This window comes from Hydra vulgaris, chromosome 13 (genome assembly GCF_038396675.1).
Source record: "Hydra vulgaris chromosome 13, alternate assembly HydraT2T_AEP".
Taxonomy (NCBI): domain Eukaryota; kingdom Metazoa; phylum Cnidaria; class Hydrozoa; order Anthoathecata; family Hydridae; genus Hydra; species Hydra vulgaris.
The window spans coordinates 20,677,646-20,703,361 of record NC_088932.1 but is presented as its reverse complement, the minus strand read 5'-3'; the positions used below and the strand labels follow the sequence as shown (position 1 = coordinate 20,703,361).

The 25,716-nt window shown below is 26.1% G+C and overlaps 1 protein-coding gene across 1 annotated transcript in view; it reads left to right on the top strand.

Moving 5' to 3' along the window:
* The window catches only part of LOC136089513 (uncharacterized), an 89,442-nt gene extending 68,233 nt beyond the window's left edge, over positions 1–21,209 (top strand). The window contains exons 7-8 of the mRNA XM_065815559.1: positions 7,970–8,017; positions 20,881–21,209. Of these exons, the coding sequence (XP_065671631.1) occupies positions 7,970–8,017; positions 20,881–21,074 (242 nt within the window). The 3' untranslated portion in view covers positions 21,075–21,209. The remainder of the gene's footprint in view (positions 1–7,969; positions 8,018–20,880) is intronic.
* Positions 21,210–25,716: the final 4,507 nt, after the last annotated feature.

Below are 25,716 nucleotides of genomic sequence, written 5' to 3'. Positions count from 1 at the left end.
TTGGTTTTATGAGGTTATTCAAAGTGAAATGGAATTTAAAGTGAAATGAAAGCAAGTTGTTGGAATTTTGGAAGTATCTTAAGTAATCTCTGGTAGTAAAATCACTGTTTGACACTTGACATAAATGTAACTCATTTTTTTTAATTTGACAAAGAATTTTGAATAAGAGATAAGACTAAGATTACTTAATCGACGTCTTCATTGTTCTAAAAATTTCATGCACCCATCATGGCCTACTTTATTTACGGCCGGATATTTTGCATTTTGAAGAAAAAAATAGAAGGCCAGTTTTTAAAATCGTAATGTTTCAAAAACTTAATACGTTTTGAACATTTTCAAAATTATTTTACTTTCTAAATTTAAAAAGTCCACTTAAGTTGTATATATTCATAATTTTAGATATTAAACGAACATTTATTAAGAAATAAATAAATAAAAAGAGTCTTTATTTTAAAATTTAGTATTAGTAAAAACAATGTAAGAAACAAGAACAGTTATAAAAAATATTAAAATATTTTTCTTTTTTCATTAAAAAATAATTATAGTATAAATAATTTATTAAACATTCTCACATTTTTTCTTTTTAAAAGTATTTACATGATCAACAGCTACTTCGCTGGTAAATATAATTCTTTTATTAATAAGAAAAATGTTGATAACAATTCTTCCAGCAAGTTTTATCCCAATTTTCTCATGCATGAGACAAGAAAAAGTCTGAAAAGAGTCATAAAAGTGGTTTAAAAAATCTAAAGCTTGTCGTGCATGTAAATTAAATTTCTTTATTTTGTTATAAGAGTAGTCAATCATAGCAAAAGATGTGCAAACATAATCCAAAAGTGATGGTGAAGGAGTAGTGAGACCACCCCTAGAAATAATTGTTAAATAAGTATGAACAGGATTGCTTTCATCAATATTAACACAACATATTAATTCTTTACAACATGTACCAAAACGTTTTTTAAGTATCTTTGCTATATATCCAGCAATATGAGCACCTACTTCCCTACTTTCTGGTGCAAGTGTCAAGATTTCTGGAGTACACTCAGCTTTATCAATATCATAAAGAAAGTTTTTCAAATCTGTTAAATTATTTTTTGACTCAAGAGGCATTTTCAAACTATCATCAAAGTTAATACTTTCTTTAACTATACTTTTGAATTTTAATATTTTTTCAGAAATAGTGACATCTTTTAAACCCACCAAAAATCTTCCACCGCTTATTTGTCTATATTGTCCAAATCTCCTTTCTAATGGGTCACTTTGAAATCTCGCAGTTAAAACAAAGTGATATCCATCATTAATTAAGTCCTCTATCAATAAGGCATGACTATTAAATGTTCTTATTAGTGCTGCAGCTGTCTGAACACTTAAAGTAAACTTCTCACAGTTTGGTATCTTTTGTGATTGCCAAGCTTCAACCCAACGTGCCATTTCCCTAAGAAATTCAGGTTTTTTATCACCAGAAACGATTGCATTACCTAAAATATTAGATGTTGAATATTGACATTTAGAATTTGATAAAACCCACTACTTGTTAAATAATGCAAGAAAATCTGCACTACTTTTAAGATCAGGAAAATATGAGTGAACCGCTGCAGATGTAGTTTCATCAAAAATTGCAAGTGCTAAAGAAACATTTTGTTTAAAATTGCCAGGATGTAAAACTATCATTGTTATTTTTGGTGCTTTACGCAAGCCATCATCAGGAGCGAGGTCTTTTTCATAAATATTATGGAAGGTGCTTCATTTAATTTCTCCCCCACATACAATTAAAGGATCTTTAAATCCATTAAAGTTAAAATCTGGAAATAAAAATCTTTTGCAATTTAACAAATTAGTTCTAATGTTTTTAATAAGATGTTCAACACCAAAACAAAGGTAAATTTTTTTTAGATTGTAAATAAAAAACAAATCTTCGGCTTTTTGATTCGATGGACAAAGAATTTTTTTAAAACAAGAAACATTAGAGGAATGGTTGTCACACACAATAACTCTAACATTAAATTCACATTCAGTTAAAATACGAAGACATTCAAAAATTTCTTCTTTCAGCCATTCATGATTGTTATTTTTTTCAGGAGACGTTTTAATCACATATGGAATGTTTTGTTTCAAGCCAACTATCATAAAACAAACTATTCCCTTATACATTTCTCCAGACTCATCACTACCAATCATCTCTCCAGCAAAATATTCATCACATTTTTGCAAGTATATTTCGTCAAAATTCAAGCAAATGTCTTGAGAAATCTTACCTTCTAATTTTAAACGTTTTGCACAACTTAGAGCATCAGTATTTCTATAAGTTATTTTTTCAAGTAATGATAATGATGGTAAAGGCAATCCTTCATGCAAAAGTTGGTATGACTGCATAGAAGTATATCGTAATATCAGTGAATATTTTATAATATTGGCTGAATAAATAGGTATTTAATATATTTAATTTGCTGTAATTCAGTCAATACAAATGAAAATTGTTCGGCTTGTGATTTAATGTAGGTAGGAAAATTATGAAGCATACTTTTACAAGATAAACGACAATCTGTTCCTTGACGAAACCATTGAGGCAATGGCAACGGTGAACCTTTGTAAAATAATTTAACATGCATCTCATTGTTTACACGAATGCTCTCTGTAACTTCTGGAATAGATAAAGTACTATGAATCAATATATAAAAAATTACATGATCATGATACTTCAAGAATGAAAAACCATCTGGAGCAAGACTTTCAGTAATATCGTCGAAGCTACTAATCAAATCATTTAATAAAAACTGTTCATATTGATCTGGCTGAAATATTGTTTTAGTTGGTGATTTTCTTAACGAATTAGAAGATTTTATAAGTTGTGATGAACCTTCTTCAGTCAAATTTGTGCAATCAAAAATAGTTGGAATAGGCTTTAGTTTTTTTATTGATCTAAAACTGTGATTCGTGTTACCTTTCTTAAATTTTTTTTTTTTAAGTGTTTGATGCATATAACGGAAGAACTAGTAGGTGTCCAATCTTTTCTATTTAAAAATTAAATCCAATTTTTTTTTAACTCTTCATTTTTTGGAAACGAAAATACTAATGTAGATACTTCACCATAATTATGATAATTTGAACGACAATTTACAACGCAACATTTTTTAACCACCTTTTTGAACTTTCAAAGCTGCTTCTTTAAAAACACTTTTCGAGAAAACTGGCCTTCTATTTTTTTCTTCAAAATGCAAAATATGCGGCCGTATAAATAAAGTAGGCCATGCACCCATATATTTATTAGTGCGTCATGGTTCTTTACTCGCAGAATTGCATGAAAATAAGTAAACACACATATAAATTAATTATAAATTGCATTAGATGTTTGTAGAAAAATTGTAGAAAAAGAGATTGTAGAAAAAGAGATTAACTTAGCTTTATATAAGTTTATTTTAACCATTTTAAGTCTAAAATCTATACTGTTTATATGTTTTTTTAAAATAATATTTGTAATCGAGGAAAAAAATGACTTTGTAATTTTAATTAAAAAAGCTTTATAATCGAGGGAAAAAAAGACAAAAAAGCAAATTTGTACGTTGAGTGTGAAAAATCTAAATAGTATTTAAAATTGAGGAATTAAGATAAGCTTTTGGGCAAGAAGAATGCAAAATAGTAATTTAATGCTCGAATTAAGCGTATCGCGATTACTCTTCGCACCCTTCGCGATTAGTTTTTTCTTAAAATTTGTTTTTTTGCGATCTTACTTTTTTTCGTGATTATTCTTTTTTTATTTCAGAAGATTTATCAATCTTCTAAAATAAAAAAAGAATAATTCTCTATTCGCCGATATTTAGTGTTCTTTTACAGTATAAAACTGCAGTGACTTCTATAACGATAATTTTTTTTTAAAGCGGAGCATAGAGTAAAAGAAAGAAAAATAAAAGATTTAGAAAACCAATTAGCCAAAATGTTCAAATGCAGGAAAAAGAACGATTGTTTAACGAAGGAAAATTTTATAAAAAACAAACGATTAAATACCTATTCGAATCAAGAGTACAAGCTAATTATAGCAAGTGTTACCAAATGTATAGATGACCGTTTTCAATCTCTCCAAAAATCACCATTGTTTATACATTTGGTAGCTTTACTTGAGGTTTATAACTGGCGGTTAAATGTGAATGATTGAACTTTTGGCGATAAGCCATCGGTGAAGTTGTTGAACATTTTTTTGAGTTTTTAATTGGCGTAGGATGTGATTTGAATAATATACTTCATGAGTGGATCATTTTAAAAGCATACATGTTTCCCATCATAAGTAACAATCAAAATGAGTATTATTTTAAAATTCGGGAAATTGTTTTTTCCAAAATAAATTTCGTCATAGAATGCCGAAATGTTCTTGATATTTTTGAACTATTTCTAATTTGTCCTTTTACAAATGCGAATGTTGAACGAATGTTTTCATGTATGAAATGCGTAAAAAATGACTGGAGAAGTTGTTTTAGACGAGATCTCTTAGAATCTCTACTTCGGATAAGTAAAGAAGGTCCAGAGATTGACAAATTTGAACCTGATACTGCTATGGACGAATGGTATAATGATAAAGTTAAACGATTGTCAGCAAATTTATATCGTTGTCCGTAAGAAAGAAAAAGAAAGTCAGGAAAAACAAACATTGATCTAGCGACAGTTACAAAATTGGATTATTAAGAAAGTGAAAGCGAGGAAGAAAATTGTGATAACTATTAATTTTATTTTAGCGCATTGTAACCCCTTAAAATTAAAATATTAAATAATAACTTGTAAATGCGTCTGTTTTTTGCATAGTAAAAATCATTTTTTGTTAGTAAAAATCCTGAAAAATTCCAAGCATTAAACTAGTGAGATGATTACAAAACGATCAAAATATTTACGATTTCGATCTAATACTTTTTCTATTAGCAATCAAAAAAGTATTTGATCGTAAAAGATTCTATTATTTAGTAACACTTTTTTCTTTTGCTTTATTTTATTGATTGAAAAAATTGAACGCTAACTTTTATTTAAAAATACATTGAATTAAAAAGCAATAGATAAAAATACCATAGAAATTTGATAAGGTTACTTAGATTATAAAACTTACTTAATAAGAATTTAATTATCATTCTTGTTTGCGATTGTGCGGGTTTTCGTGAAAATGTTAAGTTTTAACATTTTATCAAGATAATGTCTTCGTCATTTTTAATAGTTTTTTATAACTGTTTCAAATTTAAAGATTGTTTTGTTAGAGTTTTACATAATTTTTTTTTACTGTTAAAAATTTATAGAAAATTAAATATTTTTGTTGTTTTAAAAAGTTTAATATATGTAAATAAAATAGAAAATGAAATAATTAATTTAAAGATGATCAAGTTCATTGATTTTACAAAAATACAGCCGTTAGATTAAATGCAATATAATACTAATAATGTAAATTATAACTAAAGCTACTTTACAACCGCTGAACGTAAATGTTACGACAACTTATGCAAAATTGAGACTTATTATATATGTTATTATAAATAAGTTCAAATAAATAATGCCCCCTCCCCTCCGCCGGGAGTGGTGGAGGGGTTATTAGCAACAATAAAAGTGCAATTAGATTTTTTTACGTTAATTCGAGCCCTGTAATTTATATATATATATATACATATATATATATATATATATATATATATATATATATATATATATATATATATATATATATATATATATATATATATATATATATAATATATATATATACTATATATATATATATATATATATATATATATAATATATAAATATATATAATATATATATATATATATATATATATATATATATATATATATATATATATATATATATATATATATATATATATATATATATATATACACACATATATATTTATATGTATATATAAAATATATTTACAATAATATATATATATATATATATATATATATATATAAAATGTATATATATATAAATATATATATATATATATATATATATATATATATGTACATATATATATATATGTACATATATAGATATATATATATATAAAAGATACATATATTTATATATATATATATATACTACTGTGATAAAAAAGTAAGGTGAATTTTTTTATAAAATGAAAAATCTTTGTTTATTCTTCCAAATCTGTATCGTCTCCCTCAAAATAATCCCCCCCGGCCCAAATGCACTTTTGCCAACGTTTTTTCCAGTCTTCGAAGCATGCCGAAAAGTCCTCGGTAGGGATAGCCTTCAATGCGCGTGCCGATTCACGTTGGATCTCTTCAACGGACTCAAAACGATTTCCACGGAGTGGTCTCTTAAGCTTTGGGAACAGCCAGAAGTCACACGGTGCTAAGTCGGGTGAATACGGTGGTTGTGGAGCAACATGGGTAAAGTTTTTTGGCGAAAAACTCACGAAGAACCAGTGCTGTGTGCGAAGGCGCGTTATCGTGGTGCAAAATCCAAGAGTTATTGGCCCATAATTTCGGTCTCTTTTTGCGAATAGCTTTACGCAAACGTCGCATAACACTTAAATAATATTCCTTGTTGACAGTTTGGCGAGTTGGAAGGAATTCGTAGTGCACGACACCACAATAATCAAAGAAAACAGTCAACATGACCTTGATTTTTGAGCGACTTTGACGTGGTTGCTTCTGTCTCGGCTCGCCTTTTTCACGGTATTCACTCGATTGGTTGGTTGTTTCAGGGTCGTATGCGTTGACCCAGGTCTCATCGCCAGTAATAATTTGTTTGTAGACGTCTTGATAGTCAGAAAGCATTGCTTCACACGTTTTAACGCGACGCTCTTTTTCAAAGAAATTGAGAAATTTCGGCACCAAACGTGATTTGAGTCTTCTGAGGCCCAAATGATCCTTTAAAATTGCTTGCACCGACCCAAATGATATTCCAACTATGTCAACAAGGTCTCGAATGGTTAACCGACGATTTGCAAGCACCAATTCTTTGATTTTGTTGATGTGGCGATCATCAATCGAAGTCGATGGTCGTCCGGAGCGTTCCAAGTCATCAACACATATGTATATACATATATATATATATATATATATATATATATATATATATATATATATATATATACATATATATGTATATATAAAATATATATATATATAATATATATTATATATATATATATAATATATGTATATGTATAATATATATATATATATATATATATATATATATATATATATATATATATAATATATTTGTATATATATATATATATATATATATGTATATATATAAATATATATATATATATATATATATATATATGTATATGTATATATATATATATACCATATATATATAACATATATATATATATGATTTATATATATAACATATATATAATATATATATATATATATATATATATATATATATATATATATATATATATATATATATGTATATATATATATATATATATATATATATTTATATATATATATATATATATATATATTTATATATATATATATATATATATATATATATATATATATATATATATATATATATATATATATATATATATATATATATATATATATATACAGGCTGATATAAGCCCTGTTAAGTGCAGCAACTGACGGGGTAAAATAATAAATATAAATATTGACATTGGCGTTAAGACATTTATTTCCACTGATAATGTTTTAACTAATATATATTGTTTTAAATATTGTTTTAGATTTATTTCTTAGTATTTTTTTTTTAATATTATGCATACTTTATAAAGAAAAAAAGGGCATAAAAAGTGTCATTATTATTACTGTTATTATTACTGTTAGTTTAATTATAAGTAATGGTCTATGTTTCTGTAAAAAGAATTAGTTTAACTTTCTATAAAAAAATTTTTTTTCTCATTTTTATTGTTACAAAATTTAATAGAGCAATAAATACAAATATGTGAAAATCTGTTATATCTTTTTTATTTTTTTAGCTGTATTAGTTTTTCCGGCTGAACAATATCCTAAAGCATTCAGTAAAGGTCTCCTTTTTTAGTTTTTAAAGTAATTTTTCTTTCTTTTGTAATAATATAGCAATAATACCATCAATAATATTTATAATAATAATAATAATTATAACAGTAATAGCAATAATAACAATGATGATAATAACAATAATAATAATAGAAATATACATACATACATACATATATATATATATATATATATATATATATATATATATATATATATATATACATATATATATATATATATATATATATATATATATATACATATATATATATATATATATATATATATATATTTATATATAAATATATAATTAATTTAAAAATTAACATGATGTTTTCTTATTCTTGACATGTTTCGTATATTTATTTACATTTTCAAAAGAATATTTTACAATAAAAAGAGTCTGAAATAAATATTAAAAAATAAAAGTCTCTAAAGAGAAATAATAATGGACAAAAATTATACATAACAAACCAATATATTTATTACAAAATAACTCAGTAAATAACCAATCAAAATAACCAGCTGTCAAAAAAACAAAAAACAAAAAAAAAAACTGACGGTAAAATTAAATAGATAAGTTTATAGCATAATGTAAAGTTTGTTTATTAAGTGAGGGACTTTCCCATTTAATGTCGAGGGTTTCTGTTATCTTTAATCTGTATTTGGTTGGGGCATTATTCAAAATCTCAAAGAATCACAGTATGCCAGATTTTTGCAATTAAAAGAAAAATTTATGTGTTTAAATATATGAGATTGTTTATCACTTTTAAGGTGCTCATTTATTCTAGTTGCCAAATGTCTGGAGGTTTCTCCAACAAAACTGGCATTACAGCCAGCGCAAGAAAATTTATAGAATAAATGAGCATTTTAGGAAGTGACTCTTTTAAACAAATACAACCTTGTACTTTATTAGTATTGAAAATTAATCTTATTAGAACATTCTTGCAATATTTTTGAACAATTTTTTAATTTTTAATTTTATTATAATAAAAGTACATTTCTATTTATGGAAGCTTAAAGTATCTTATATTTGAACTATTATCAATGTTAGAAATAGATAAATTCTTAACACCTTTATCAAAACCAACTCAAGTATTATTAATTTTAAATGTACGATCAACCAAACAACAAACAATCCAAATTTGAAGCAACAAGGAATAAAACTAAAAATTTTTTGTAAAAGACCTGAATACGTTTTTTTGTGATAAACTGAAGTTGAAAACGAATTGGATTTTTTAATAAGTACATCTAAAAAGGCAAGCTGGTTATCTTGCTCTTTTTCCATAGTAAATTTCAAATTTTTATGTTGTTTATTGAGGTGTTTGAAAATTTCTTGAGCTTCATATTCATAATTACAAATAGCAATCATGTCATCCACATACCATTTATAAAAAAATAGTGCTGTTAAAGAGCAGTAATTAACGCATGTTTGTTCACGAAATCCGAAAAATAAAATTAGCAAAGATAGGTGCTAAAGGAAAACCCATTGCAACACCATCTGTTTGATTGTAATATTTTCCTACAAATAGAAAATGTGAACCGGATGTGGAAATCTAAAGTAATTTTTTTAAGTAAATTTTCAAAAACATTTTGAGTTAATTTTTTCTATATATAAAGATCAGTTGTTATGTTAATGCTACGTGATAGACCTCCAGACATTTAGCAACTAGAATAAAAGAGCGCCTTAAAAGTGATAAACAATTTCATATATTTTAACACCTAAAGTTTTCAATTAATTGCAAAAATCCGGCAAATTGTGATTCTTTGAGATTTTGGATAATGCCCCAACCAAACACAAATTAAAGATAAAAGAAGCCTTCCACATTAAATGGGAAAGTCTGTGTATATTTATATATATATATATATATATATATATATATATATATATATATATATATATATATATATATTATATATATATATATATATATATATATATGCATATATATATTTATTATGTATATATATATATATATGTATATATATATTTATATATTTATATATATATATATATATATATATATATATATATATATATTATGCATATAATATGCATTATGTACATATATGTGTATATATATATATGTTTATATATATAATATATATATATATATATATATATACATATATATAAATATATATATATATATATTTTTATATATATATATATATATATATATATATATATATTATATATATATATATATATATAAAGTATGTTTGTGTATTTTTCAAACAGAATGCTCAATGTTCTAAAGGAACAGAACAATAATAAATTAGAAAAAACACTTATCTAATTTTTTGGTTACTTCAAAACTGTGTTTCACTATCAGTAGGTTTATCAGAAAGAATCTTCTTGACGAACCTACTGATGGTACTGATGTAGGTTCAAGAAACACTTGGGTTGAATGAAATTAAAATAGAAAGGACTTTTAGAACTGAAACTAGAGACAGAAAAAAAATTTGCAGTATTAAAGTTGCCTAATTACAAAGATGAGGTAAGCATCCTAAAAAACTCACCAATATTAAAACATAAAAACATTTGTACTAACAACCCAGTGGGTATGCGTTGTCTGGGCAGGTCGGTTGGATGTCCCTATACAACGGAAGACGTTTGATCGGACAACGCATGCCCATTAAGGAGGATTATAGTGCAGAGAAGGTACAAATAAAAAAGAAATTACGGATGGAAATAAAAAAAGTTCAATTAAGTGGGAATTTTATGCATACATCATACGACAAGTTGATCGCTATGAATAGTCTCCGAAAGAAAAGTTATATCTTACATTTCTTTTAGCTTAAGGCTACCTTTTCTTTTTATTTATATTTGTTTATTGTTTTTGTTGTTGTTGTTTTAGTTTAACTTTTAGAAATTGAGAACAGTTTCTTTAATGATGTAAGTATTAATGCTGAAAATGCCAGAACTAATGATAATAACTCTGATAACTTTATTAAAAACTTTTTAAAAAGTGAGTACTATTCAATATCTGAATCTACTCAATATCTTTATGAGAATAAAAATAGGGTTTCAATTTTGCTTACTAATATTTAAGGACTGAATAAAAATTTTAAGAACTTTGAATGTTTATTGCAGGAACTTAATAAAGAATTTAAAATAATTATTTCACAAAAACTTGGCAAAAGCAATCAAAAAAAATCTAACTTTGAATTAACAAACTATGTATCAGCTCATCACGATGTTTGCATAGGTGGTGGCGTAAGCATTTACATCCACAATTCTATTAATTTTAATAAACATAACTATCTCAATGCAAGCAATACATTGTGAGTCGTAATGCATTGAAATAATAAGCAAATTGTTGTAAATAATCTTGTAAATCAATGCTAATTATAAACAGCCAGCTACAATCTCACTATGTAACTAATGCTTATGATTTATTTTTCAACTTTGTAAAATGTAAGATAAGGCCATTCCTTTAAAAGTAAAAGTAATAAATTATAAGGAAAAACAAAAATATATAAGAAGAATATATAAAACATATAACTTATAAAAATGAAATTAATTAACAAAAAACTACAAAAATTTATTTGAAAAAATTAAGAAATGATAAACAGTTAATTTTTATGCTAAATTGTTTGAAATTACTAAACGAAACACTCAAAAAACACGGAACATTATTAGAGAATAAACTGAAAAAACAAAATTGTGAAAATTAACTTACATCAAAATCTTTTTATTGATGGAAAACTCATTTATTATAAAGAAGTTATTACTGTGAAACTGAAGAGATTTTTCCTTGATTTTGGTCCAAGTTAAGCAGCGAAAATTGTATTTTGTCAAAAATTATTTGATTTATCTCTTACAGCAACTGATATAATCATGGACGAACCAAATTTGAAAAAAAGTAAACTGCATAATGCCTTTAATAGTCTTAAAAAAAAGTATGCGAAAAGTTTTATAATATATAAATCTATTGCTTTTATAAGTACTGATCAAACTAATGCTAATGTAATTAAATCTATACTTAATATTAGCAAACCCTCGTTATTCCATACTTTTAATTTCTCCCTTAAATATAGTCATATTCCAGATAAATTGAAAACTGCAATAAAAAAATACCTATTTACAAATCTGGTGATGAGACTAATATTTCAAACTATTGACTAAGATCTCAAAAAGTATTTCCGTGTTATATTATACAAAACCGTTTCTTAAATAAGAAACTTTAAAAAATATATTTATATTTTGTTCATATCTTTCTTACTGAAACATTGCCTGGGTTAGCATTAATCACACTAAACTCAAAAAAATTTATAGCAAACGAAAACATGCTTGCAGCATAATAGTTTTGGGACAAACAAGAATACAGATTGTGAACCTCTCTTATGTCAGCTTGGAGCTTTAAATATTTATAAGATTAATATTTATTAAGTAATATTATTTATGTTTAAAGCAAAATGTGGGTTATCTTCAGTAACCTTTCAATCTTAATTTAATGAAATCTCTTATAAATATCCTAACAAATTTTTAGTGAACAACTTTGTCATTCCCATGAACCATCTTAAATTAATTCAATATCGGAAGCCTTTTATTTGGAAAAACTTTCTTTATATTTTAAATGAAAAACAAAACTTTGTTTTAAACTGCACCTTAGAAAGTTTTAAGGCTGATTTAAAACGACATTTACTAAATTTACTGGATTTCGATATACTAGATTTCAAATATCTTTTTAAAACAATTTAAAAGGTTTTTGAATTAAATAAGTTGTTTAAAATTATTACATTTTTTTTAGCTTTTTTTTGTAATTGCCTTCCTTTTTGTTTCATGTTTTTATTCATACTTATTATTAAGCACTAAATATATTTATACATTTATTTATATTGCATTTTTTTAAATAAAACTAAACACAATTTTTGTGATTGAAAACTTTCACGATTATCTCACTTTTGTCTTATTTTATTTTTTTAAATTATTCGGTTGGAAGATTTTTAGCAATCAATTATTTTATTGCTAAAGTTGTGTCTACTATTTTATTTATCACTTCATTAGTAATGTCAATTTTTAAAAACGTTTGAAAACACTAATGTAACGGGGCTTGATGATAGTCTGTCTTCTTCTTGCTCCAGTCAGGATTTTCTATTATCGTATTAGCCGTTTTCTTATAATTTATAAAAAAACAAACAATCTATTGCTCTGCGTTTATAATAATAATTTTACTTAGAAATTAAATAAAAAGTTTTTTTGCATTTTTATTTTAGTCATTTTGTCACTAGCTGACCGGATCATTTATAAACAGGGCTGCCGAGAGCTTTTATGGCGCCCGGGGCATAGCAGCAATTAGATGCCCATATAAAAGTGCCCAATTTTAAATTAAAAACATGTACAATTATACAAGTTAATAGATACGTTCATTTTTCTATGAATGTTACATTATATCCATGTTTCCAACAAAAACTGCATAATTAGTTTCAATCCAATTTTGCTATCATCACTCACTTTGCGAAAAACTCTGTTTCATCGCCAAAACAAATAATATCCTCATCATGAATCAATACTTTGGTTGAAGCTAAAGTTACAGCTTTAGAGCAGCAGTAATTTTCTGAGGTCATTTTTCAATTAGTTAACTTATAATGGCAATCTAAGCTGAACGTCTGGTGTCCAGAAGCTTATAAAGTAAGATCTTTCATCTTGCAGGACTTCAGATGAAAATAAAAAAAACTTAAGTTTTTATTTATTTTTAACAATAATCTAATTTATGCATAAAAAGTTTAATAATAATAAAGGAAAGCAAAACCAGATTTTCATGTGCCGACAATTGAGATTGCTGCATCTAAATCACTATTATAAAAATACTTTTAAAAGAGTTTACTGTAGGTACACCAAATGTATCCTGCATCTCCAACGGCTTGTAAGACAGTTTTTATTAAATAGGTCATTTTTTTTTCAATTATATGCTGATCTTTAAGATAGCGCGAAAAAAAAGGATGTAGTTGTAGAATAAATTAAACAATATTGAACAATATTGCTCGTCGTTAGACAAGAGCAATATTTGGGAGAAAGGATGACCAGAATTGTGAACAAAAATTTAAAAGTGGTTAAATATACAAGTGGTTCAGTTTGCTCTATGAATTAAAAGGTTCACCATTAAAATATCATCTTGAGACAATCAAGCATTAAACTGCCATCAATACCAGTCACGGTTATTATAAATTAGTTTTTCCGACAACCAACATGCATCACTTTGCACTTCTCAAAGTTAAAATTCGCAAAATAGTTGAGAGACCAACTTACGGCGCAGTCGATGTCCGTTTGCAGTTTTTCAGAATAAAATTGATTGACATTAATAACTCATATAAACTTGCCATCAATGACGTAGTATAGTCATCAAATGCCATAATTGGCGTGGTATAGTCTTAAATGCAGTCTGTTAAGCCATTTATGAAGAATACCATAGCAATGAATCTTATTAAGAAATCGTTTTGATGTAATGAGTTGAATGCCTTGGCAAAGACGATAAATATTTCAAATAGATATTTACGGTAAACTGCTTCCATTAAAATGTTACTTGACTCAGTTAGGTTTGTAAGGCAGCCTTTAAGATATAAAAATCTATTTTGAGACTTCAATACAAGATTACTTTTGCTTCTCCTTTTCGGCGGCCCTGTTCTATACTTATTCTTTGTTTACTTCAATACTTTTAAGTCAACGGTAGAAGAACATTTCATTAAAAAAAACTACTTTAGGAGCAAAATATTAACGCACCTTTCGCTTATATGTAAAGTTTATAGGTTTATAAAATAGTTTGTTTTTCTCTTATACGCATAATTTTAATCTCAGTGATTATGTGCCCTTTCATCGATGTCGGTTTGGGAATGTTCAGATCCAGCCCTTAACACCATACATTTTCAGTTTTTTTATCTGATCATATATGTTTATACAAAAAAATAAATATTGCAAAAAAGAATTTTAAATTGTTTTATTTCAAAACACTAAACTGTGGAGATAGAACAAGAAAATTCTTACCTCACGAATTGTTATAAATATAATATCGATAAAATTTCAAAAGTTTTTTACATTATATTTTTAAAAATTCGAAAAAAAATTAAAAAAAAAGTACCAGTGGTAGGATTTGAAGTACGCCAACGCACTTCAAAAACGCTGCAAGCAAACCAATTCAAAAATTTCGGGTCATTATCTCTTTTATAAAAAATATTCATAAATTTAGATTGAATTGAAATTATACCTATATCTCATTTTTGAAACAATGATTTTTAAGTTATCTTATTTACTAAAAATATACAAAATAACTTTGATATTTATAATTAATTTTAAAATGATTTTTATACCCTGAATAATAATACTCTCTGAAATCAAATAATACAATTAGTTAGGAATAATTTTGAGCAATTTTTATGCTAAACTAAACTAAATTCAGAGTATACGCTTATGTTCCACCTCCACATAATAAAGACTAAAAGAAAATCATTATGAAAGATATTTGTTTGAAGCACTTAAACCACGTTAAGGGTCCTTCCTATTCATATGTACATTTTTTTATGCAGAATGATCGAAGGCATATGGCAAAAAAATACACCATTAATTACCAAATTGCTTTTTCTTGCACATTTTTATTCCTGGATTACGTATAAAGCATAATCGCTATGCACAGTAGCAGATTATAACTTTTGCTAACTTGCACATTGTCATTCCTGGTTTACATATAAAGTATAATTGCTATGTATAGTAGCAGATTATAACTTTTCTGGTCTTAGGGCTAATTTAAAACAGTTATTTTTAAAATCTCTCAGTAGTCAGTCTTTTAAAATCAATAAAATATTTAAATAATGCCATCTTCAAAATGTTATTAAAAATAATAAGGAAATTTATACATAACACTACTTTTTATACCATTAAATAATGGTTGGAACGAAATGTTGTATCTATCATTTTTATTGAGGTAAGAGCCCGTATAACATCAACCTACGAATACTTCCCAACAATAGGTTATATTACTGACCAATAGAGGTAGTGATCAGGTGGAGTTGATCTAAAAAAAATTTAAATAATACAAAAAACGTTTTGTAACCAACCTAACAGTCTTTGAAATTTTTTTTTCAAAAAATAAATGAAAATAACTTAATGTTTTAACAATTATTTACAGACGCACACATTATGAAAACTGAACAAATAAAAAACATAACTTTTAGAAAGTGTTTAAATATTCTAACTTTAGCACCAATAATCAACCGTATAATTTAAAAATTGAATGACTAAATAATAATAAATATTAATGACTGACAGTTACTGCTAGATATTAGGCTTTTGGCAACATAAATCAGTTATGGAAAAAATATTGCTAAAATTATGATTGACATTGTGCCATAGCTGGGCATTGCTTCCAAATGTTTTAAAGCGCTACCGCTACCTTACGGATCTATAGATCGACACAGTAACCACTGAGTTGAACAAGAAACCGTTACCACTGTGAACTGAACCAGAGTAAAATAATAAAAAACCAGTTACGGTTTTTTATTATTTTACATTTTTTAAGTGCTTTACACTAAATTTAAGTTTACTTAGTATTTTTTTATGAGTAAACTATATTTATGGCATATGTAGCTGGCAAGTGGCAACTATATATGCCATGGTACTGGCAAGTGACAGCTACGTATTGCAGTAGCTTGTAATAATATGTGCAAATAAGTGTAAACACAGTTCAAATGTAAAATATTATACAAAATTAAGATTGTTATATTTATAAACAACAAAAAGTATAGAAAATTATCTTTTTTGTCTGGTAGGTATTTTAACGCATCATAATAGGAGTTGAAACTGGTGACCCATGGTGTTGCCAACCTCAGGTGCACCTTGATACTGTTTCCACCACAATACTCCAATTTTGCGCATTCCATATCGCATGAGCCTTTGCAGCTGACATTAAAAATAATGGTCTGGGGTTCAAGTTCAAACTTGGTATTATCTAAGTTTCGTTACAAGCCAGCAAGGTCATCTTCTGAGCCGTACAACAACAGTGCTTTGATAGAACAATATCATCATTGTAACTTTTTACAATATACTCTAACAAGAAAGGCGCCGAGTTGATTAACCTTCACCTTCTCTCTCAATTTTTCCTACTCTAATGAACTAAACTAATTGAGGGTACAAACATAGTTTGAAACATTGTTTGTTGATATTATATTAACCTGAGGATTAAAAAAAGCCTATGTAAAATATCAAACTTTAATCGGCTACAACACTTTTAAATCTGAAAAATAAATTCTGCAACAAGAAACAGTTTTCTGTTGACAGGTTTGGAAATAAATTGTTTCTATACACTCTCCCGCTTGTAATAAACGTCTAATGAAGGTTGAACATGAGGTATGCAAAGAGCTTCCCAGCTTGGAAGCTTTTTGTATACCTCAAATTATTTTTCAGAATATAAACTACAAACAAAAAAGCCTTTTTGTTAATCTATTTCTATTTGAAAAACTGAAAGTAAAAAGAGATTGTTTATAAATTACGTCAAATAATTTTTGGCTACATCCTTCCCCCTCTTAACGATATCGTTACAGTTTACTATATAATACTAATTACTTCTCCCCTTATAGCTTAACTTAATTTATGAATGACCCCTAACAAGAACGAGAATAATAACATAAAGAAGTTTCAAATATAAAGAACATTGAATACATATATATAGTATGTTACTATAATTTTTTTTTGTTAGCGACCTCAGTCCGCTTTTACACTTTCCTATTCAAAGTGCTTTCACAACTCCACTACCATGGAAAAAAGGAATGTCTGGAATGGAAAGTTTGCATGTACGGAATGTTTGCATGTTGTAAAGTAACGGACCAAGTCTTGCTACCGCCCAGCTCTGCAACGTGCAAAATCTCTGTTGTATATATATATGTGTGCGTATGTATATATATATATATATATATATATATATATATATATATATATATATATATATATATATATATATATATATATATATATATATATATATATATATATATATATATATATATATATATATATATTATATATATATATATATATATATATATATATATATATATATATATATATATTATATACATACATGTATAATATAATGTATATATTATATATATCTATATATTATATATATATTATTAATATAATGTATATATTATATATCTCAAGTTAAATACTGGTTTTATTGAAAGGAGATATAACGAATCTATTTTTTTTGTGTATATTTCGTAGTTTAATAACTTTTGCAATTTAAAAGTTTATAAATAAAAAGACTGGCGGGGCAAGTAGAAGACATTATTTTGTCTTATCACCGAGCCCTTATCGTACGTATTCACAATGAACATCAAACATGTTTATATTTGAAAACTATAAATGTAAAATAAATAACAATTAGTTTAAGAAATACTTTAAGAACAATATTCATGTTAAGAGTAACAATCGATTCAACAAAGAAAATCGAAAGAAAAAAAAAAACAGGACATTAAATAACATGTATTTACAAGAGCTGCACTATATATGTATACTATACAACTTATTTATTAAAAAACATAAAAATAAAACATATAACAGTTTGAAAGAAAATAATATTTAAATAAAGAATGAAAAATTAAAAATAAAAGAGTACAAAATTTTACAAAAACTGGAACATTTATGCATATTTTAAAACCAAGTAATATAAAAGCAAAATAAATAACAATTCATTGATAGTTAAAAAAAAAAAGAAAAAATATCCAAGAATTCAGATAAAATTTCAACAATAACTTTCAAGTTTAAAGGAAACATCATAACTAAATTAATGAAAAAAAGTTGATACATTCTGAGAATTTTTATATAGTTGAATTTTATTATAAAAGAAGCATTTAAAATCGGATATGTTAAAATCCATGTAATAACATCTGTTTCGATTTATTTTTAAACTGTTGTATACTAACTTTTTTCGTATTTGTAATCAAGTTTTAAAAAAGCCCCGACTTAAGCCGGTGAGGTGCGCACTTTTTGCAAGGTTTTTTAAACCTTGTAATTTGTACTGAGTTATATACAGTAACATTGTTGTTATTATCTGAAAATTTTGTCGGGATTTAATAAACTACTTTTTTAAAACAGGACTGAAATATTTTGGGAGATTTTTGGGAGTCCCTTTTTCGTTTTATAAATGAACATTAAAACTTGGAGTAAGTTGATTTTATAGATGTTTAATGTGCTAAATATACGCAGAAGAGGCTTGCATGGTAAAGTTTTATAAGCTCAAAAAAATATTCTGCACGCATGTTTTTGTTTACTGTAGAATTTTAATTTTGTATGATTTTTACTTGCCCATGCAATATTACAATAATTCAAATAACAATGAGTGAAAGGAAAAAATAAACTTTTTAAAGATTTGTTATTTAGAAATGGTTTTGCCCTATATATCATGGCAATATTTTTTAATAATATTTACTAATAATATTACCGAAAAGTTAACTAAAGTCTCTTTTGATGTCAGGGTTATTGACTAGGTTTGGCAGTTTAATGAGAATATTTTCTAATTTAGTTATGGTATAGAGTAAAATAAGTTTAGTTTCATTAAAATTTAAAGAGAGTTGATTACTTATAAACCACTCATTAACCTTACCCAACTGTTTTTTTGCTGTTTCTAAAAACGTTTCAATTATATTTTTTTAGTTTCTACAGTCATTTCTTTTTATAAGTTTTTTTAAAAAGTATTTATCATATATTTTTTGTTTTCTTTTTGAGGTTTTTGTAACCCATTAGACATTCATTTGTCAGCAACTCGGCAACACTGAATAAAAAAAAGTATTATGGAATTTTTAAAGAAATGTAACGTAAGACACATCTTAACATTAATATAATATTTATCCTGATTCGGCCACCTAATATACCATACACTATATCGGCCTCTGATATATTTATGTATATATATATAAATATATATATATATATATATACATATATATATATATATATATATATATATATATATATATATATATATATATATATATATATATATATATACACACATATATATATATATATATATATATATATATATATATATATATATATATATATATATTTATAAATATATATATATATATATACATATATATATATATATATATATATATATATATATATATATATATATATATACTATATATATATATATATATATATATATATATATATATATATATATATATATATATATATATATATATATATATATATATATATATATATATATATATATATATATGTATATATATGTATAAAAGTCGTTCTTAGCATGGTGCGCAAAATAAAGTTTAATGATACCACCACTATTCAAATGACATGTAATGTTTGCTTTAATGTTTAAAGAATTAAATAATTGTCAAAGAACAGTAATTTCTTAATCTAACAATATTAAAGAAAAATCTTTTTCAAACTTTTTCTGGTCTGGTTTATAACCGTTATGTATTTGCATGCTCAATTCTATTTTTTCGTATAAAATTCTGCTAGCATGTAATTACACACAAAGTATTATTTTATGTTTAGCAGGTTATGTGCTGGTTCACGGAATATTATCATAAACAATATAACTATGAATTGGGCTGAAGTATATTAATTTAAGACTTTAAGTATTTATGAATGGGCTAATTTATACATTATGATTTTGATGTAATGTGTGAGAAAGCCCAGATAAGTTGCAATCTACAAAAACTCCTAAGTGTTTTAGAAATTTCTGCTTTTTAATTTGTTTATCATCTATAAAGAAAGCTGATAATGCATTTGTTATATATTATTTTTATTAATACTTATTTTTTATAATTATAAATTTAAAAATGTAAATGTTTTCTTAAAAGGTAATTTATCATATTCTTTTTACTTTTAAAGGAGTTAAATATGAAATCCAACAACAACAAACATTTTTAACCCTGTTCCAGTTCGATTACTTAGCTAAGGTTAGGTTTCGGAAATATAGAAAACGTTTCTGGATTTCTTGTCGGCTATTTAATCCAGGAATAAAAGTTTTATGTCAACTTGGAGTGATGCGGAAATCTATTTTATTTATAAGTTTTTTTTGTTAATTTGCATCAAGCTTTGTTATTTTGCATCTAATTTTGAGTTAGTGTACAAAAGTAAAGTGACCCTCAAACTAGCAACAGTATTTTACAACATATTTTTTATTAAATTTAAACATATAGCCGGTTTCTGAAACTAATGTCGAGATGATTTTGACCTATCTAAAGCTATAAAATAAACTGTGAGAAACTGTGGACATTCTTGGAGAAGAAGCACACCATCATTGTTATAATAATCCAAATAATCAAAATTGTATTGACTCTTCTCAAACTACAAATGAGTGAATTCAATTTAAACAATTTTATGGCCTATATGAAAAACAAACGTTTTTTAAAATGTAAAATAACAAAGAAATATTTTCATTGCATTATTATACAGAGGTTTTTTATATTTTCAAATTGTGCATATCAATTGTAGGTAAAAGAGTTTTGTTTTTGTTGTTTTTTAAAGATATAATAAAATATAAATTCTCTAATTATTTTTCGTAATTTGTATTTGATTTTGTCTACTTTGCACACACGGTTAGCACGGATCCCAAGAACTCCACTTCCTGGTATAACGTGTACACATCAAGGTAACCTGCGTTGCAAGTTTTGAAATCTTTTAATTTTTTCCGCAAAAAATTATTCAATTTGAATGTTCAAAATAACTGAAATTTCGACTTTTTAGTGCAACATTAAATCCATCTGAAAAATGAGAACAACTACATATAGTTTAATAAAAATTAGTGCAAATGCTGCATATGGCCGTGCCAAACTGTAGATAAAATGTCAGCTGGATTGCTTGACTGATTAAGGATTTATGGCAGTTACAATTTATATTTTGTTAGTTTTTATATCTCAAAACAACTAGCATTTTATAGATCAAAAAAATGAATTGCTATTTAAATCGTGGATTGACTTGGCTTATACATCGAGTGAAAATATAAACTTTTTCTAGGATAAAAACAACTGTCAAAATGCATGTAAATTTTAAAAAATGGTTAAAAATTTTTATGATATCATACCTACATATAAAAATTTTTAAAATTTTAGATAAGATAACTAAATAAATTGACAAACAATAATTTGGAGGGCCAGTCAGAGGAAAAATCTTTTAAAAAAGAGAATAATCCTTTGAAGACCAGTAAAAATCTTTTGTAGGAATGTGTCATCAAATAAAATCTCATCTAAATTGTCAATAAGTATGACAAGATTAATTAATTTAAATAACTATTTCCATGTAATTTAAGTAATCATTTCCTTATTTTTATTAGTTTGCTATTGTTATTACTTTTAGGTATGTTAATTGATTGTTAAACAATATAAATTTAGGTTAAGTTTTGTAAAAAAAATGATTCAATTTAGTAAAGTTACATTTAGAAAATTGTCATAATGGTAAGTTAAACAAATTCACGATAAAATTTAAAAATTTGTGTGCTAGCTCTTTCTGAAAAAATGTATAAGACAGCCTACTGCTTTCCAAGCAGATTGAAAATTCCAACTGTACGAGACAAAGATCAGTATCAGTAATTTTTCGGTACCATAAGGACTCTACGAATGGTGTAGAACAACTTTGCACAAGAAACAAGAGAGGAAATACTTCTCCCTTTTATTTAATTTCAATTCATTACAAGTGAGACCTAAAACAGGAGACATGATGTATTATTGCCTAACCTACCAAATTGAACGTTCAAAGCTGCAAGAAATACATCCTCTTGAAGAGTCAACCACAATTAAAAAAGAATCAAATATATGTACATCGATTACAGCACGTGCCACTGCTCTTTAAGAAAATATTTGCTTGACCAGAGCCCTCATATAAAGCTCAGGCAAAACCTTCCATCTTTCGCAACAGAAGATGGCAGACCAGCCAAAGAAATTGCATCTTGAGTTATTTCCGACAAAAAAATATCCCATGGAGGAACTATTCCATTTGCTAAAGCACCTGTGTGGCCTCCACTTTCAATTACCCAATGTAAATATTTATACTTAAATATATCTTTTTTTACATGTATGTTAAAAAAAAATCTTTGAAAAAAAGATTCACGATGGATTTCGGGAAGAGTATTTTTGGATTTAAGAAGTGTGTTTTGGTTTCAGGTCAAAATAGCGCTCAATTTTGAATCAAGCGCTTTAGAGTTGACCACTCTAGTTCGTGTAAATATACTAATAAATACCGGACTGCCAAATAATGGATTAAAGAAACTAGCCATAACTGTAAACTAAACATCAAGCTGCAAGATAGTAGAACCAAGTTTTTATAGGAATTTCATAAGAACTGCTCAACACTTGAGCGATTCCTTTACTTGTAGTGATTTAAAATCTACCAACGGAAAAGGAGATTCTGGTACATTTTAGGTAGTTGCTCTCTGCAATGATTTATCAAGTCCTGTGAATCATGTTATCAAACCTGTAAAAACTTCTAGTAGATATTTTTTTTAGCTCAGAATTAATGGTGGTAAAAGTTTTCTCAAGTTTTTTCTAAGTATTGTTGATACTGCATTAAGGGTTGACATCAGCTCACTGCCTTAAAAAACAACCTCTCACTGGCAAAGTCACTGGAGTAAAGAGACAAATTCTTGTTGCGGTATCAAAAGATTTACCAGAAGTTCACTCAGACATGCAAACGAAGTTAAACTAATTTTAAAGATAATTTGTGGTCTTCAAACTCATCCAAGTGTGTACCCTTGTACATGGTGTGATATCAAATCCAAGCAATTTTTTTTCTTGCAAACACTAGGTTCAGTCAAATCTAGTCTCAAGTCTTTTAAGCAACTTGGTAGGGATATTGCTTGCGCAAAGTTCTTTGGAAATCTCATTCGAAAGCCAATCATCAGTTGACTAAACATTGTTCTGTTTTCAGAAGTAATCCTACCAATGTAGTTGCACCTCCTTACAGAGGTTGTGAATCATGTTTTCAAGGTACTTAAATCTGCTTAAACAGAAGCTGTGGATAGCTCCTCTCCAAATTTAACTGAGACCGTATAACTGGGACCAGTTTAAGGGAAATAAATACAGGAAGCTTATTTAAAAATTTTAATGTGCTCTAACAACTTGCTGATACAAACTAGGTACCCAACATTCTTCACAGCATTGAAGCATTCAAAAGTGTTTTAATTTAGTTGTAAAAGCTTGCTTTGCAAAACTTGTCCTTTGGCGAAATTTTGCTTAAACATATAAAAATTTCAAAGGGTGTTACTTAATGATAACTGGTGCAAACGTAACACCCAAAATTCACTCATCAAAAGTTACATCAACTGTTTAAGATCTTTTTTATGGCCCAATAGTTAAAAAACTTTCAAAACTGTTCATCAAGACTTTTATAAACACTGGTCAAGGTATAAAAGAAAAAAGTAATCATCCAACGTAAAAAGAAAGATGTATAAATGATTTTTAAACAGTAACCATCTTTAATTAATATCTACCATACTTCGATTTATTAAGTTAGGCAGCAAAAAGTTTTTTAATAAATATTTTAATCATTTCAATCCTTTGCTGCTGTTAGTAATTATGAGTTTAATTATTGCTTGTAAAAATATTAAAGAGTATCTGACTAAAAGAGTTTACTTAGTGTAAATTATTGTGGAAAAAATCAAAGACCATGTCTTACAATTTAATCACGTGCTATTTGATGGTAATATAGTGTAACAGAAAATGTTTATATAGTTATTTTTTATTTAATTTTGAAAGTCAATGTATTGACTGTATTGATATTATTTAAGAAAGTTTCAAATTCTTTTCAAACTGATAGTAGTTTATACTTTAGGAAATGTCGAGATATTTACGATATGCCAATTCAAACCAAATAAACATTTCAAATAGAAAACCAATATTTTTGTCTATAGAATGAAAATGATACATGTAGCAATAAAACAATTATAATAATGCATAGTAAAACACTCATGTAACCTTTCTTTTAAAAATAGTGATCATGTATAACAGTAATTGGTAACGATTTGAAATCTAAGTAGCAAAAAACCAACAGAATATGAGCATAAACTGCCAATATATCTTTGCTACATGTATCATTTTCATTCTATAGACAAAAGTATTGGTTTTCTATTCGCGCTAACCGTGAACATGCATAATTAGGTGTTATATATTAATTGTGCGCGATTGGGTATCAAAAAACCGTGCCAAGAAAGCAAGAGTTAAGTTTTATTGTTTTATTTGCAATTTTGTGTTTATACAAATCCTTTTTATTTTCTATTATTATTATTATTATCATTATTTTTTTAAAAAACAAAAACAAATAAACTAAAAATGGAAGAAAACTTATTAATTAAATTTTTTGATGAAAATATCGACGAAGATGACTACGATAATTTTAATGAACAAATATTTGAAAGTCAATACTATACAGTTTTTGAATCTTTCCAATATCTACAAAAAAAAGGAATTTGTTTTTCAATTTTAAACATTAATGTTCGAAGTTTAAAAAAAATTTTGAAAACTTTAAGATTTTGTTGGAGGAATTAAAACATGACTTTAAAATTATTTGTCTTACGGAAACTTGGAGTAAGTGTGGTGAAACAAATGCGGAATTTGAACTAATTAATTACAAATCAGTTCACTAACCACGTAATTTTGGTATTGGTGGGGGCGTAAGTATTTTTATCCACAACTCAATTAATTATAGTTTACGTAATGATCTCTGTGTGAATGA